Below are 19,125 nucleotides of genomic sequence, written 5' to 3'. Positions count from 1 at the left end.
CGGGCGATGGGGCAGTCATCGATGTGGGGGATGGCCATATAGAGAACTGGTTTCTGATCTGTGTGATGATCGCCAGGCAGGTTATTTTGAGGGGTTGGAGGTCAGCTGGTGCGTCCCCATATCCGGAGTGGTGCATGGAGGTGGGGAGGGTGGCAGCTTATGAGGAGGTGTCATCGGGAAGACTGGGTGGCTTGGATATGTTTATACGGAAATGGGGCAGGTATTTGGAGTTTTTGGAATTCTCTCAGGTGGGGTGTGGAGAGAGTAGTGTAATATAGTTAGTATAATTATTATGTGTGTGTATGTATGTATGTAAGTGTATATATATATATATATATATATATATATATATATATATGTGTATGTATCTTTGTATATATGTATATATGTGTGTCTGTTTGATTTTTATTTCTATATATTTACTTATGTTTGACCACAGGGTTGTTGTTTTTTTTTGGGGGGGGGGGGGTTGGGGAAGAGGAGGGGGGGTTGTGGGTTTTAAATGTTGATTTTATATATATATATATATATATATATATATATATATATATATATATATATATATATATATATTTTTTTTTTTTTTTTTTTTGCATTTCATTGTTATTGTATGATTTAATAAAAAATGTTAATTACAAAAAAGAAAAACAATGTGTTTTATAGGGGCCTTTAGCCCCTGCAACAGGGGGGCTTTTTACCAAAAAATACTATCCTTTCACTTATTGTACAGTTATTGAAAATGATTTATTATAATCACCTTGAACAAAACTGAAAATAACAAATAAGTATTTTGTTTCTAAATAAATGTGATAATTTCCAGGATATTAATTAGCTACATAAATTTACAACATTTTAATAAAAATTAAATATTAGATCAAATTACCTCAAAATCAACATTTAGACATTTCACAATCTCATAGAAGAGGAACATTTTACAGTTCATAGTGTCAAATAGGTGGTAGTAAAACTAAAACATGCGTTGATTGTCATCGATCTTGTCAAGTGTGGTGTCCGTGCAACAGTTGATATCGCACACAACTCACGCGAAAGGTGTGTGTTTCCGTTCCATTTCGCTTGTTTTGTGTAACATTCTTAGCATTTTGGCTGTGAGATGCTAAAATATGGGACAAAAGATGTCCGTATGGATTTCATACAGAACGCAATTTTGTTCCCTTAAATAGGGGATGATTCCATATTATAAGGGGTGGTTAGCAACCCTAACCATGTTTTTATCATATCATACCATCACTGTACCATGATACTGCAAGAGTATTTTTATGTAAGGAATGGCCACATCAGAATTTGCAGGCGGTGAATAGACCAATTCTCGCACAATCATGTTTCGACTTCGTAAAGCTTTATTGGTGATGGTGCTTTATAGGTTAAGGGTTGGTAAGCAAAGGTTGTAGTTTCAAACCCTTCAAGGAACAGTGTGGCCTTGAGCAAGACACTAGAGGCCAAGGTTGCTTCAAGGCGACTGTCCATGTATTAAGTGTACTGTTATTAGTTGCTTCAGATAAAATGTCAGTTGGATGGCAAATTAGTTAGTCAAATGCAGCTGCAGTGACACAGGCCTATGATGGGCACTAATCTAATGATCATAATGACCTTTTACAGACAACCCAGAGCTGTTATGTGCATCCAGGCGACTAAAAGCTGGCTGAGGATAATGACTTATTGTAGACTGTTTAATACTCATCCACATCTTTGGAAAGAGCACAACTGTTCAGTTGTGACTACAAGGGTGGGAGAGAGGGAGAGACTGTAGCCAAAATTACACTTAAGAATGTGTGGAATTCCATAACAGAGTCCGTTATAGAAAGGGTGAGGAGAGACTTGAGGAACCATGGTTCCTCTGAACACTAAAGTCAAAGTGGCATCCAGACCCCAAACTAGAATTACCAGATCCGAACACAAGACTGAGAGCTGATCGCGGTTTAAAGGAATATTCCGGGTTCAATACAAGTTAAGCTCATTGAACTGCATTTGTGGCATAATGTTACCACAAAAATTAATTTAGACTCGTCCCTCATTTATTTAACAAAGCAGCAGTTGCGTTTACAGTAAGACACTTACAATGGAAGTAAATGGGGCCAGTCCGTAAACACTAAATACACATTGTTTCAAAATTATAGCAACTAGATGTAAACATTATATAAGTTAACATGATTTTAGTGTGATAATCGCTTACTAACCTTATCTGTGTAAAGTTATAGGCAACCAAGATTACATGGTTTCGTCGTCATGAAAACAAAGTTGTAATATTGGAAATAACTTTACACAGACAAGGTTAGTAAGTGACTGGCCCCATTCAGTTCCATTGTAAGTGTCTTACTGTAACCACAATTTTTGCTTTGTTTAAATAAACAAGGGATGAGTCTAAAATATTTTTTGAGGTAATCAACATTATGGTACAAATGCTGTTCATGTAACTTAACTTGTATTGAACCCAGAACATTCCAACAAAGTCTGACCCAAATAAAGCCAACAGACAGTGTCATAAAAAACTGATATGTTAAAATATACAAAGTATGTAGTCATTTACATCTTACAGCCCTTTCTTAACTCTTTACTTTTACGGGTTTACACTGTAAAGTTTTTAAACCACAGTACTATAAGGTACTTCATAAAATACGCAACAGGGTCTTATAGAATGAATGTTTCTCTCTATATATTTTTGCAAACTGACTTTTTACGTTTCACTGCAGTTTCCTGGTGAAATGAACACTACAGACACTACAACAACTGTGTGGTTTAATTATTGTCACACAAATCATGAGTACAATTGCTGATTTTGATTTTATAAAAACATATTTTTTACTCTATTACTCACCTCCCGCTTTGTTATATCAAAACACTTCTACTTTAACACATGATTTTAAAAACAAAACATTTTAACACTTGTAATACAGACCCATCTACATAAATACACTTATTTCCATGTCATTAGCTTACTTGGTAGCTCACCTAATAGAGCGTTGTTGGACGCGGTTCGAGTCCAGCCAAAGACGCACGAAAGTGAAACATGGCATAGAAGCGACACAAAATGACGTGGTTGCTTCAGTTATTGTGTGTTTTATTTTTTTATTTTGAATGTACATTTTAAAACACTATCGGTTAGGATTAGGTGTTGGTTAAGGGTAAGGATGTCTGTTTTGTTAAACTCTCATTTATCTTTTCCAACACTATTGGTGAGGTTTAGGGTAAAGTTTTAGGGTAGGGAGGTACGTTTACTTATTAAAATCTAAAATTCACCTTAAAAACCTCTTCTGATTACAACATCATTTCGCTCGGTTTTGGCGCCCCCCACTGGACATTTCACTTGAAAACTGCAGCCAAATATTTAATGAAGCACGTAATTTCATTTTTGCAAAAATGTTGCAGTACACTTAAATTTCATGAGACCAGGCTGAGAATACCATAGTGGCACCACTGTCCAAACCCCCCCCCAAAAAAAAAAACATGTTATTACCATGGTACCATGTAAATACAATTTGAATATGATAATCTTGGTATACAGTGGCCCCAAAACATATTTGAACATGAATGTTTCTGTATTAGAATAACATAATATCATACAATAAGACATCTGCAAACTATCTGCAAATAATACTTAACCTTTTCTTGGAACTAATTTCATATTTCTGAGCAATTAACCAAGATAGTTTTTAGTGAACGTATGAAATCAGATCCCTAATAAATGCCTTTCTGATTTGCTTGGAAAGTGTGTAATTGTTAAATTATTTAAAAAATTAATGCCACTTAGTTTGATATTTTGTTACATTTTGTGTGGCTTAACTCTCCAAATACGTCTTCAGAGGTAAGACATCTCAAAAAGTTTACCTCGGCTGATCCAGACACTGTTAGCGTGACATACAAATGCAATAAGTCACCGGCTCAGACTTACACAAACAAACACATGTTCCATTAAAACAGTAACTTCACTTCACAGTTCTTGTTCACCCATGTCACTTCCTTCAACAAGCCTGGACTGACCTTTGACCCTGGAGCACAAGGTGTGCGTGTATGAAATTGTTTCCTGGAGTCTATCGTAAATGTTGCTCCGTCTGTGTGACCAGTGTGTCTGATGTGGACTGACTTCCTGTTATGTCTATTTTTAAATCTGTGTGGTGATCAATTTGAAAATGTTGACAGAGGAAGTTAATGGACTCAGTAACAGGAAGGAGCTTGATTGTTTCATAACACACTGGGCTAACTTTAGGTGTACTTGTGCCAAATATAGCTCATATATTTAATATTTACATATACATGTACATTCTTGCGGTAAAAGCAAGATGAAAAATTGCAACATACGGAAGTATAATCAAATGAGGTTAGATTGCATAAAATGACACTTAATAGAAGTTAAAACTTAGTGGTTGACCAATATGGGGTTTTTAATGGCTAATGCTAATACAGAGATCTAGAGCAAGGTGGGAAATGTAAAGCTAATATATACATATTACAATTTAAATGAATAGTTCACCCAAAAATGAATATTCTGTCAACATATACTCACCCTCATGTTGTTCCAAACCCGTATGACTTTCTTTCATCCGTGGAACACAAAAGGAGATTTTAGGCAGTGTGTTAGTCATACGCTTTTATTGCATCTTTTCCCATATAATGAGTGAATGGTGACTGAGGCTGTAATTGGCTTGGCCAATAAATCGGTCTATCAGTGGTAAATATTGACTATGTTTAACTTAAAATGTGCTAGTACACTGTCAACAATTGTCCTACAGCAGGTGATAAGGCAGCAATCCTTACCTCCATGAGCTGCATGAGGTTTTCAAAGTACTCCTCCTCATCGATGGACAGTTTGCCGTTGTGGTAGATGATGCGGTAATGCTCCACCTTGCCATCGCAGCTGACACACAGGGTGTAGTCGCCGGGGTAGTTGGTGCTCTCACGCACCAGGAAGAGGCCCGTCTCTGGGGGATAGAGCAGTCGCTCTGCCTGCTCGCGGGTGATCTTTCCATGGAACCACCTAAATGACCACAGATAAAGATGTGTTTGCCATGTGTTTGCTTAAGAGGTGACATGAACATATATCGAGTTGTTCCATAGTCAAATTTCCTTTCTTATAAAGGGATAGTTTTCCCAAAAAGGAAAATTCTGTCACTATTTACTCACCCTCATGTTGTTTCAAACCGTGGAACACAAAAAGAAATGTTAGGCAGAATGTTAGTCTCTGTCACTGTTCAATTCATTGCATGTTTTTCCACATAATGAAAGTAAATAGTGACTGATCATGTCAGTCCCTAACATTTTGCCCAACATCTCCTGTGTTCTAAATCTTACGAGTTTGAAGCATCATGAGGATGAGTAAGCAATGACAAATTTTCTCATTTTTACATGAACTATCCCTTCAAGTCAGTTTTATAAAAAGCACATAAAGTGCATAAATAAAGTGATCAGGGGCTGAACAACATCGGAAAATGTTCTTAAAAGAATATTCCGGGTTCAATACAAGTAAAGCTCAATCGACAGCATGTGTGGCATAATATTTATTAACAAAAATTAATTATGACTTGCCCCTCCTTTTCTTTAAAAAAAAAAAAGCAAAAATCGAGTTACAGGGAGGCACTTACAATGGAAGAGGCCAATTTTTGAACATTAAAATACTCAGTTTCAAAAGTATAGCCAAAAGACACAAACAATATGCATGTTAACATGATTTTAGTGTGATAAAATTATTACTAACCTTTTCTGTGTAAAGTTACAGCCAATTTTACAACTTCGTTACAATGAAAATGTGCTGTCTACAAACCCTAAAATGATTGTAAAAATGATAAAAAATGAGGTGAACTTTACAGCTCAAACAATACACAAGTTTTAACAGAAGAATTAATGCAAGTGCTTTTATAAAATTTTAAGCTTCAAATTTCTGCCTTTAAACCCTTCAAAAATTGGCCCCATTCACTTTCATTTTAAGTGCCTCACTGTAACCTCGATTTTTGCTTTTTTTAAAGAAAAAGTGGGATGAGTCGAAATACATTTTTGTGGTAATCAACATTATGTCACAAATGCTGTCGATTGAGCTTAACTTGTATTGAACCCGGAACCTTCCTTTAATGTTCTATTCTACGCCCATTTAATTGTACAAATTGCATAGAATATAAGATGTTTGTTTTTTTCTCCCCAATTTGGCATGCCCAATTCCTAATGCGCTCCAAGTCCTCGTGGTCGCATAGTGACTTGCCTCAATTCGGGTGGTGGAGGACGAATCTCAGTTGCCTCCGTGTCTGAGACCGTCAATCCGCGCATCTTATCACATGGCTTGTTGAGCGCATTACTGCGTAGATGTAACGCGTGTGGAGGCCCACGCTATTCTCCGTGGCATCCACACACAACTCACCACACGCCCCACCGAGAGCGAGAACCACATTATAGTGATCACGAGGAGGTTACCCCATGTGACTATCCTCCCTAGCAACCGGGCCAATTTGGTTGCTTAGGAGACCTGGCTGGAGTCACTCAGCACGCCCGTGATTCAAACTCGCGACTCCAGGGGTGGTTGTCAACGTCAATACTCACTGACCTACCAAGGCCCCCTGAATATAAGATGATGTTGATACATTTTATATTTAAATGTTATAGGTAATATAAAATCTTTGGGGTAATAAATTCTTAATCTAATTATTCAAATTGAGACTTTTATAATGACTAGATTACTTTGGCATGACACTGGGAAGGTTTTGTGCTCTCATAAAAGGTAACAAACAAATGCCCCATAAAATCAACTCCGGGAGGATGGGGGCAAATATTGTCCAAATGACAAATAATCCATGATTATTTTATTTCCCTTAATATTGTTATTGCGATTCATTTAAATTCAAAGAATTTACATTCTAATACTTGTTTTGGGTGGATCAACTGCATATTCTTGATGTCGGCTACACAACCAAAACAAGCTGAGAATGGTGTTCCTGAATTACTTTATTGTGGTTTTAAACATCAGTAAGTCAAACCTAGTGAGCAACTGACTTATCTGTGATTGGTTACAATGCTCAACTGCAGCAAAGATAAAGAGAAACTTTTGACGCAACTTGGGTAGACCTACATGGACTGCTATAATTGTCACTTTTCAGCATTACTTAATTGTGGCAGCTGTAAATGTAATCTTGATTATTTATTCGATTTATGGTGCAGCCATGCGGGTTTGGAACAACATGAGGGTGAGTAAATTACAACCGAATTTTCATTTTGGGGTGAACTGTCCCTTTAATGAAAAACCTACTCTCAAACATTTTTGTGCACATGCTTACTCAAATACACAATATCATCTATGTAAGTGTACACCACCAATTCAGACACAGTGTTGAGAAAAGAACTGAGAAAAAAGGAAGCTAAATTACAGGCTTCCAAATGGAGCACTGGCCTTGCTTGGCCCTTCTGTGGCTTCCCTGGCATGACAAACATCCAATCTGTATTTCCCAATTACCCTCACACATACATACACAGCAAGAAAATAAACCAAAGCTGTAACAAACCATTCCCACTACTATCAAAATCTGCTAAACCCAAACACATCTATGGCTAAATCTAGACCTTCTATTACACATGGTTAAAAGCAAAATGTAAAATCCCATATATCAAGTTAAGGATTCAGCTGAGGTGGCAAAATCAGCACTTTGCTTGGCGCAAATACAGAAGCAAAGGTTATCTTGCCATGCTAAATAAAACCGCAATCATGAAACAGTGGAGGCATTCGCGTCATCATATCCATTGTTCTCTCTAAAAGCAGGCAGTAATTGAAGAATATCATGAGCTCTCTTACAACAGACCCTAAACATGATGAATGTCTCTAGCTTTTGCATATCAAATGCATGGACTTTTTCCATTGGACTTATTCATCTGAGTGCTGCCATTTGTTTAACACTCTTAATTCTCCTATTTAAAACAGCTAGCATCTAAAAGGCCGAATCAAATGAGTCTGTAGGTCATTGTGCTGGAACAGCAAGCAGGAAGACAATTGTGTATTATTACAGATATACTAGGTGATCTCTGACGATATCAGTGATACATGCTAAAAATAGCCCTATAATGTCTGTATTACAACTAATACTAAATCAAACACTCTCTCTCTCATTTGATATCATGTGAGAAGACAAAATCATTGAATGAATTTGTACATAATGTTGCACTCATTTAAATAAACAGTGTACTTACGGCATAAGACTCAGTTTACCGCATGACTTCACACCTTCTCGTTTCTGAACGTAGTTTGCTGGTATGGTACCCTCTCGTCCTACTGAGTTTTTAGCTTTGTACCAGTTTGGGTCCTGGAAAAAGCATCAGCACATAATTAACCACATTTTTACAACATTAGATTTAACCGCCCAGAATGCATATATGAGTCAATTAGATGCATTAGACTACTTGTTTTGTCAATGAAAATATGTATTCGTGATTTTTTATGTTCCACAACAGTTAGTTCTGGTCCTCTAATCTGACTGGAGAAGCAGTGTTCCAAGAGAGCTGGTATTTACCTTAGTTACTCCAATAATGGTTAGCACATCTCCTTTGCACATAGGCAAGTCCTGGTCTGTTGATCCAGGGAAGTTGTACCTGGCCACACACTCAGTGCCCGGAGGCCAGGGCATCTAGTGAGGGGGTTGGGTAAAACAAAATGATAAAAATGTGAGGGAAATACCCTTGATCTGGAAATGCTGAAATATAAAATAATAATACAAATAAAATAAAAAACCCACATATTTCATTCTGTTCCTTCATTTTAATACAAGATAAAAACACCATATGGAGACTCGATTTATTCATTCATTTATTTAGTGCATTTCTGAGTGATGCTGCAAATGAATTACTGAATCTGAATTTTGAGTTGATTCACTGAAATTAACAGTTTGAACTAATTTAAGGAACTGAATCAAACCTATTTACGAAAATGAATTAAAGAAACACAGTTTTTTATTCTAAAGTTTAAAACCGAGATGCTATTTAAACATCTCTGTTGTTACGCTCTGATACTCGCTAGGAATGATTGCAAAACTAGTCTAATGATGCAGTCTTTAGGAAAAATAATGGCAGAATAAAAAGCGCATTAAAATCATCATGATGCTCACAATGTTGCACTTTTCAGTGACGATGCAAACGAACCATTGAAGGAGAGTTTTGAGTTCATTTACTGAAATGGACAGTTTGAACTGCTTCACCGAAATGATTTGAGGTAACTTTGTTGCTGTTTTTGCTAATTAAGTTTAAGTCTGAGATGCTATTAAATCATCTCCATTGTAACACTTTTATAGTTGCAAGGAAGGATCGCTAAATGAAAACATGAGTGACACATCTGGAAACATCAAATAAAAAGCACATTAAATTCAATTGTTGGCCCGTGTCCAGGATCAAGGCGACTACTCCGAGCCATTCCCAGTCACAAATGGCATGAAGGAGGGATGTGTTGTGGCTCCCTCGCACTTCAGCCTCATGTTCTCCGCCATGCTGACAGATGCGTTCAAGGACAGCGATGTCGGCATTGACATCAGGTACCATGTACCATCATGGACGGGAAGCTCTTCAATCTGAGAAGACTCCAGGCAAAAACCAAAGTGCAGACTTATACCATCCGTGACATGCTGTTTGCGGATGACTGCGCTTTAAATGCCAGCACGGAGTCAGACATGCAGCATAGCATGGACCTCTTCGCTACTGCCAACAGCAACTTTGGTCTCACCATCTCCATCAAAAAAAAAGTCCTTCATCAGCCATCCCCTGGTGCTGTGTGCACCAAGCCGTCAATCACCATCAATTGCCAAAAGCTCAACAACGTTGACTGGTTCATGTACCTGGGCAGCACTCTGTCTCAAGCTGTCCACATCGACGATGAGGTGAACATAAGAATTGCCAGAGCCAGCGCAGCTTTTGGTCGACTGAGATCGAATGTCTGGGACAGAAGAGGCATCAAATTTTCAACCAAGCTGAAAGTATACGCTGCAGTCGTCCTCCCCTCCCTGCTCTATGCAAGCGAAACATAGACAGTGTACAGCCGTCATGCCAGGAATCTGAACCACTTCCACCTGTGCTGCCTAAGAAGGCTTCAAAAGATCAAGTGGCAAGACAAAGTGCCAGACACCAAGGTCCTTGTGCAGGCCGGCACAACCAGCATCCACACAATGCTCTGCAGGTCTCAGCTGAGATGGGCCAGCCACGTTATTCCCATGGAAGAAGAACGCCTGCCCAAGAAACATTTCTTCAGCAAGCTGCAACATGGCAAGAGATCTCAGGGTGGACAACAGAAGAGGTACAAGGACACTCTCAAAGCCTCTCTGGAAGAACCTTGCTACTGACCGGTCAGCTTGGCGCAGTCAAGTCTCCGCTGGCGTAGCCTCTTTTGAGAGGAAAAGGGACGATGATGCCATCAAGAAGCGTGCTGCCAGGAAATCTCGAGCCAGAACCTACTCCTCACCTGGAAGGCATCCTTGCCCCCATTGCAACAGACTTTTCTGAGCACAGATTGGACTGACCAGTCATCTGCGCACTAATCGATGATGGATGACATCCGTGGTCCTTGTCGCTTGTGACGGACGAACGATATTACAGCCTGTACAGCCGAAAATAACTTGCTTCACAATTAGCTTTTGGCACCCCTCCATGGACATTGCACCCAGAAAATGAAGCTCACACGTGTCCATATGCCCAATCACACTTAACATTTTGGCCACTGCAGACACTGTTTCGCATTTAGGTAAGATTAGACTGATTTTAGCTACTTACAAAAGTCAACATACTTTATCTGATTTCACTGTGAGATCTGGTGCAAGGGTGAATGTGACTGAGCCTTAATGACAGTCTTTAGGAAACTTGATGGCCACATCGCTTGATATCGCAAGCAAAGTCATCACACAGCCCTAAGACCTTATATCCTGATGAAAACATATGAATTAATTTGAAGACCAATATGTTACCTCAAAGGTAGACATGGCTGAGGGAAATGGTCCTCTCACAGTTGGCCCGGTTCAACTGGTAACATCACCTGAGCGTGTGGCGTACAGCTGCAGCCAGAACTGGCCAAATACCTGTTGATAAAAGGCAAAAATGATCACTGGAGTACCTTTAATAAATGCTTTGTATTAAAAACACGAAGAGCACAATGCAATTTCCAAATGCATGCAAAAACATTGAACACAAATTGCAATGCTAAATACAGGGCTGCTAGCAAGACACAGTCAGAGAAAATACATTAGAAATTCAATAACTCTAAATTCATCCTACCATGCATGTCCATTTTGCATTTAAGTAGCAACTACAGTTAACACACACACACACACACACACACACACACACACACACACACACTTTCAAAGGGGAAGTGGCGGCTGTAGATTTTCCGATGCCTCAAACAGGAAGAAAGGCTAAGCAGGGTTTGCAAAAAGCCTGTTAAATATTCAGTGTGAACAGAAAACATCAAGCCTCACTTAAATCTAAAGATCTGGGCTTGGAAAAAACACTAACTACAGCATCTTGACAAACATCACCACCATACCAAAGCTTAACATACCCCGGAAGCTTTATGGACAGTAATAGACATCTTTCAAATACTTATAAACTTTATTAAGCACAATAAAGTCTATAAAACACTCCATACGAATAAAGCAGGGTAAATCAGGCAGCGCTGTTCCATAAATAAAGAAATATGACTAGAAGGCCATAGCCAAAATCACACCACACACACGTTGAGAACACCAGAAAGCAGAAATGACAAGTAAAAAAAAAAAAACAACTCTTTCACTTTCATTGTGATGAGCACTAACACATACAGTCTTTTGAACCGAACTAAAAAAAAAAAAAAAAAAAGACAGGACAGTTTGTAATTGCTTTCACAAAGATTTCGCACGGGGACAAATTAACAGTTTAAAGAATAATCAGAAAACAAATGGAAGTACTTCCATTCTCTATTAGAAAAAGTGTCAATAGATATGCCAGCTGCAATGGAGCTGTAAATATTTATCTACTCTAAAACAGCAGAAGAGCTTTAAAGTCAATATGAAATAGCATTTGCAGTGTGACATCTTTCTGAGTGATGAGAAAGTAAAGTAGGGCGGGACTTGATTTTATCCATTAAAAATTGATTGGATTGTAAAAAGTAGGCATACCACATAAGAATGGAGGACTACTTCCCTACATGATGGGAGAAAGGTGCCCCGAATTGTTCCAGGCAGGATACTTAGCCTTACAGGCTTCATATTGTAAGGCTTAGGATTGGGAGCATGGTTAAGGCATCTGCTGCCTGCCAGGAACAAACACACACCTTTGTGCAATGGGCACTTGCCTCCTGAAACACTACCTGTACCCACCATTGTGTTGTGCACAATGCTCTTATTGTCAGGCGATACATTTGAATGTTTGCGTTACTTAACCAACTACAATACTGTGCAAAAGTTTTAGGCACTTGTGAAAAATGTTGCATAGTGAGGATGTCTTCAAAAATAATGACATAAATAGTTTTAATTTATCACTTAAATGTCATACAAAGTCCAGTAAACATAAAAAAGCTAAATCAGTATTCGGTGTGACCACCTTTGCCTTTAAAACAGCACCAATTCTCCTAGGTAGACCTGGACACAGTTTTTCTTGGTTGTTGGCAGATTTCGCCACAGTTCTTCAATCTATTTAGGCTGTCTCAATTGCTTCTGTCTCTTCATGTAATCTCAGACTGACTCGATGTTCAGTGGGGGTCTCTTTGGGGGCCATGACATCTGTTGCAGGGCTCCCTGTTCTTCTATTCTAATCTATTCTATTTGCAAAAGTAATGTTTGGGAGTCTAACATTTATATTTCCTATTGGCACACTAAAGTTGAAGATATAAATAACCATCTTATGACAAATGCTTTTGTGAAACATCTTATGTGCCTAAGACTTTTGAACAGTACTGTACATTTACAAACTTGTTCGAGAGTGATCAAATTGTGAGGTAGCTCAACATAGAGCACTGCACTTGCCATGCAAAGAACTGGAGTACGAGTCCTGAAGAGCACACGAGTTGACACGTGAGCCGGAAGTGTCATAGAGGCACCTCTTAATGACGTGGTTGCTTCGGCAATTGTGTTTTTCATGTCACTTTTGCTTTCCTGACACTATCATTTAGGTTTAGGGTAGAGAGGTAGGTTTTGGTGATTTTAAAACTCTATGGATCCTTTACACAGACTGTGATGACGTATGTCTGCCTTATTTACAGAGTAAATCTAGCAAACATTTTTATATTTGGAATTTTTTAATGATTTAGTGTAAATTTATAACATTATTATTACAATGGTCTCCCATTCACCGCTATCAAAGTTTATCCTGCAATTGTTTACTTCCGTGTTCCAAAACCTGAAAGTGTGAAAAGGGTCCATACAGCATTAAGATATTTGTTTGGGAGAAAATTTAACTCACCTTTAGCGCCACACAGTGGACATTTCACCTCAGAACTGCCGTGATACATGTCATGAACCACGTAATATCGATTGCAAAAACATTTGCTAATTTTCAAAATCTATTGTTATTTGCTATTTAAATTAAAATACTGTGCAAAGGCTGCATTACCAACAACAGCAGCCTAAAACATGGCTAAATAGCTATTTCGCTAATGTTTTTGGCAGCCTAGGTGAAGTCAGCTAAAAAGGAATGTCATATAGAGGTGGAGCAAGTTTATACATTTTGATGACAGATTATGAAGACAACCTCTTAGGCTACATTCACATCGCAGCTGAATGTGGCCCAGATCTGATTTTTTGCTCAAATCTGATTTTCATGTTGTTCTCATGACATTTTAAATGTAGCCCATATCAGACACTGGTCTGATCAGCCGACACTCCTAAACAGACCCTCATGCGTGTAGCACTTCTTGAGCATGCGTAGAACAAACTCCAGCATGTTGATCGTTATAGTATGAATAAAGAATTAAATTATATTTATATAAATATATATTAATTATCAGTTTTTAACACAGATAGGATACATACCTATCTGATAATACGTCCGCGAGTGATGGAGAAAGACCGTTGATGGATAACATATTTTTATGTATTCATTTGCCTTCATATGGTGGAATTTAAATAATCAAAGTTCAAGTGTAATATTACCAACAAGCGAAACATACCATAAAAACGATGTAGGAACGATTAAAATGGCAGGAAAAACAGCATTACATATACTGTATGTAAGGTAAGAGGAGTTATCTTTATTTCTTTCATTTCTAATGACTAATTTGCATTCGTCTTTTGATACAGTTTGAGAAATATAGAAACTGTGTTTTCTTAGCGAGTGACACAAGCAAAGAATGCTGTTATATAAATCTACATCTGTATATTTTCATATGCATATTTAATGTGCAATCCAAACAAATCGCTGAACCCTAACTGTTGAAGCCTATACTTTTATGTTCTTTCCTTAAAAAGAAACTGAATGAATTAACTAGACTGATATGACTAGCACATAGAAGTTTTAAAATATAACAGGCATATATAAGCTGGAAATCAAGAGTGTAAATGACAAATGTTGAGATAGATTTATGTAAAAATCACATTAAATCTGACCTGGCTGTTCACACCAAAGACACATTGGAAAAAATCAGATACGTATCCGATTTATTTCCACATATGAAAGCGGCCCAGACTGGTTTTGAAAATATCAGATTCAAAGCGCTTTTGGCTGTTCACGTGATCATCCAACTAACAGATCTGTGTCACGCGAGTGAAATAAACAGATTTGGGCCACATTCAGCTACGGTGTGAACATAGCCTTATTTCTTTGCTACAGTGTGAACTGATGAATCATGCACAACAAGACCAGAAATGTGTATAAGTAAATATGGCCAGCTTTGATTTCATGTTGACTTCAAAGGTATTCAAAGGCGCTCCCTCACATTCTCAATACAGCTTCTGTGTCATTCTCTGTGTAATTCAATTCTCTTACCTTATTTGCACACTTCCTCAAGTAGTGTAGTGCATGCGGTACACTTGCAAACTAGATAATTCATGCCACAGAGTGCCTTGACCTCATTGATTTGTCAACCAACTCTGGCTGCCACTCTGTTCAATGCAAAATAGATTTTGCAGCAAGGCCGCACAAAATGAAGTCCATTCGTGTCTAAGCTGCTGAGACTAAAACAGTCTTCCTGTATTGGCATGCAGGTGGTGGTGGGTGATTAGCACTACGGGATGAAGGGTGCTACCTAGACCGGACAAAAACGGGTGCCAGCAACAATGCAATACACAGAAGCAATTACAGTGAGGACATAACACACTTCCTTAAAAAAACCCAGCCTACCCCTGCTACCCAGAAGATTTAATTGTATACTCCCAGAACAGGAATAACATGAATCATCTAAAGACATGAAACCGATGGCCGTAATAGTGGCTTGCCATTTCAAATATGTCAGAAGTTTTCAGTATCAATAGCTCTTTTTTAAAATGCCTTAGTCATGGAACATGCAAATGCTTCATACATTCTTTCCGGCAGAATGGGACTTTGTAGATCCTTTAAAGCTTAAAAAAAATTAACCAAAGGTATCATACAAGTAATCCATGTAACTGTTGCATCATATTTCATGTCTTCTAAAGGCCTATGATCAGTTATGGTGAGAAAAATGTTGGGTTCCAAGAACTTGCCTTGTTTTTACCGCAGGGTCAGCCCATAGCTTTTGTCACAATTTAAAACATAGTTCTAAGTTTACATTTACCAAAAGCCATCAAAAACTGAGTGTTTTTGGGGCCTGGGTAGCTCAGTGGTAAAAGACGCTGGCTACCCCCCTGGAGTTCGCTAGTTCGAATCCCTACGCAACGCACTCAACAAGCCACATGATAAGATGCGCGGGTTGATGGTCTCAGACGCGGCGGCAACTGGGATTCGTCCTCCGCCACCCGGATTGAGGCAAGTCACTACGCGACCACGAGGACTTAAAAGCACATTGGGAAAAAAAAAAAAACTGAGTGTTTTCATACACACCAATACACTGATAACTTCCAAAAATCAGCTTTTCAAAAAATCCAACCATGCAAGTAAACAGTGTTACCATGACATTTGAAATCATCAGAATATCTGCTTTTGACGTCAAAGCAAAAACAAGCATGCACACAACACTTGCGCACATCGGATAAGCTAGTAAGAACGCCGGTAAAGGGGCTTACATTCCAAGCCACATCAGTGTAATGACCAAAAATCTAAGTGTGCTGATCGGTTTATGATCTTAAAACGATTAAAGAAAGACGTTTACGGCTTGTCGGCTTATTAAGTATGAATGCTGTGAGATCTGTCTAAGAGCACATTATCCTATTTTCTACCCTAAAACAAGATGCATTTCGAAGATACATTAGATAAATTAGGGTCAATAAGAAAATGACTTTAAGAACCCCATTAACATACCCGATGAAGGAATGTGAGGAGACCGATATATCAAGCTTAGATTCACCTCATTAAATAATTTGACTGTTGCACTGACACTAAGCTGTGGAAATCGACCAGATGGTGTTAAGTTCACACTCACCCCAAACACTAACAGACACACCATAACGGAGGGAAAAGAATGATGCAATCACGTGAAAATACCTAAGACACAAAAAAAGCAGGCAAATAAAATGTGTGCCACATCAAAAAAAGCAGGTTCTGAACAACATCCACCCACAAAAACGGTACAGCAACAAAACAAGAACTTGACATTTGAAGTGGAATGCATTCACCAATCAGAATCAATGAGCCTCAGTCTTTTCTGTGATCAGCAACAATTTGGGGTTGTGCTTTGGCAAATCCCTTGTTACAAATGATATCATTGTTTAGGGAATGTATCTACAGGCTACGCCTTGCACTGAGAACTTTTCATGATGGCGAGATGATGGCACCACGTATGGCTACATCGGTGTGGAGCTCCTCAGTTCTTTTGTTGTTTTTGTTTATTTGTCCTGTGTTTAGTAATCTTTTTCCAGTCAGTTTTAACAAAGACACACTGCTGAACATTTGACAGCATATACCAGATCTTTTCCCGGTTTTCGAATATTCAGACGTTTTGCTAGACATTTTAGTTGGAGGCGCAGCTCTGCTGTTCAAGAGACGCAGGCGAGGGAGATGAGCCGGTGCGCTAGTCAAACTCCGTCGGCGCGGATTTCGAACAGCGCTGCCAAGTATTCACTTAGCGAATCTCCACTCACTTCCTAACAAAATGGACAAACTACATCTCCTCACCCACACAAATAAGGACTTTTCAACCTCTGCTGCCTTGTGCTTCACAGAAACCTGGCTGAGTGTAGCCATTCCGGACAGCGCGTTACATCTGCCGGGCTTCCGCTGTTCATCACGAGTTAACGGGGAAAACGAGAGGTGGTGGAACATGCTTTATATCAATGAAAGTTGGTGTACAGATGTAACAACATTAAAGAGGATGTGCTGTCCTAATTTGGAAGCGCTCTTTATTAACTGTAAGCCTTTCTACTCGCCGCGGGAGTTTTCCTCGTTTATTCTGGTGAGTGTGTATATCGCACCAAACGTGTGTTTGAACACAGTGTTGCAACAACTGGCTGATCAAATCACAGACATGGAACAACAATACCCGGACTCATTTATTATTATTCTTGGGGATTTTAACAAAGCAAATCTCACACATGAACTGCCCAAATACAAACAGCACATCACACGGTATATGTCTCATCACTGTCACGACTGCTATGTTGCTCGGAACTGCACCCAAGGATTTCACACACCATTGCGCTTGTGTATATGGTTGTGTGACAATAAAAGTGATTTGATTTGACATGCCCCACCAGAGACAGGAACATACTGGATCATTGTTACACAACAATAAAGGATGCATATCGCTCTGTCCCTAGAGCAGCTTTGGGACTCTCTGATCACTGTCTGGTTCATCTTCTTCCAACCTACAGGCAGAAATTAAAATCAACCAAGCCAGTAGTAAGGACTGTAAAGAGATGGACCAATGAAGCAGAGCGGGAACTACAAGCCTGCTTCGATTGCACGGACTGGAGTGTTTTTGAGGCTGCAGCCACAGACCTGGATGAGCTCACATACTGTTACTTCATATATCAGTTTCTGTGAGGATATGTGCATTCCTACTAGGACTTATTTAAAGTTCAACAATGACAAACCGTGGTTTACAGCAGAGCTCAGGCAGCTTAGTCAGGCCAAAGAGGATGCTTACATGGGCGGGGATAAAGTCTTGTACAATCAGGCCAGGAACACACTAAACAGGGAAATCAGAGTGGCTAAAAGAAGATACTCTGAGAAGCTGAAAAACAAGTTTTCAGCTAACGACCCTGCATCAGTGTAGAGTGGCATGAAACAACTCACAAATTACAGGACTCCTGCCCACAACCCTGTAGGGAACCAACAACTGGTTGATGACCTGAATGTGTTCTACTGCAGATTTGAAAGGCCCAATCTCACACCCCACACCCACTCTGACCTTCACTTCACACAAACACCAACACCTCATGCAACCCCCTCCTCCCCTCTCCTGCTACTCAACCTGCACTTAAGATCTGTGAAGATGATGTGAGCCACGTCTTTCGAAAAAAAAAAAAGACAAGGATCAGGCCCAGATGGCATCTCACCAGCGTGTCTTCGATCCTGTGCTAACCAGCTGGCCCCCATCTTCACACAGATCTTCAATAGATCACTGGAGCAGTGTGAAATCCCATGCTAATTCAAACGTTCAATCATTATTCCTGTCCCAAAGAAACCAAAAATCACAGACCTGTCGCCCTGACGTCTGTGGTCATGAAATCATTTGAGAGACTGGTGTTGGCCCACCTGAAGAACATCACTGGACCCTTTCTAGATCCCCTTCAATATGCTTAGAGCAAACAGGTGGATGATGCAGTCAACATAGGATTGCATCATATCCTGCAACATCTGGACAGACCAGGGACATATGCAAGGATCCTTTTTGTGGACTTCAGTTCAGCTTTCAACACCATCATCCCAGCTATACTCCAGAATAAATTACACCAATTCTCTGTTCCCATGTCTATCTGTCAGTGGATTACCAGCTTTCTGAAGGACAGGCAGCAGCTTGTGAGACAAGGGAAACTCACTTCTAGCACCTGTACAATCAGCACTGGTTCCCCCCAGGGATGTGTGCTCTCCCCACTACTCTTCTCCCTCTACACCAATGAC

The 19,125-nt window shown here is 39.2% G+C and overlaps 1 protein-coding gene across 1 annotated transcript in view; it reads right to left on the bottom strand.

The window, feature by feature from the left end:
• The window catches only part of csk (C-terminal Src kinase), a 48,815-nt gene that overhangs the window by 14,145 nt on the left and 15,545 nt on the right, over nt 1-19,125 (bottom strand). The window contains exons 2-5 of the mRNA XM_051692212.1: nt 10,926-11,036; nt 8,496-8,609; nt 8,176-8,288; nt 4,771-4,990 (exon numbers count right to left, since the gene is read on the bottom strand). Of these exons, the coding sequence (XP_051548172.1) occupies nt 4,771-4,990; nt 8,176-8,288; nt 8,496-8,609; nt 10,926-10,940 (462 nt within the window). The 5' untranslated portion in view covers nt 10,941-11,036. The remainder of the gene's footprint in view (nt 1-4,770; nt 4,991-8,175; nt 8,289-8,495; nt 8,610-10,925; nt 11,037-19,125) is intronic.

The sequence above is a fragment of the Myxocyprinus asiaticus genome, chromosome 48 (assembly GCF_019703515.2).
Source record: "Myxocyprinus asiaticus isolate MX2 ecotype Aquarium Trade chromosome 48, UBuf_Myxa_2, whole genome shotgun sequence".
In the NCBI taxonomy this organism is placed as follows: Eukaryota; Metazoa; Chordata; class Actinopteri; order Cypriniformes; family Catostomidae; genus Myxocyprinus; species Myxocyprinus asiaticus.
The sequence above is the reverse complement of the archived record's forward strand: the minus strand, read 5'-3'. Positions and strand labels throughout refer to the sequence as shown.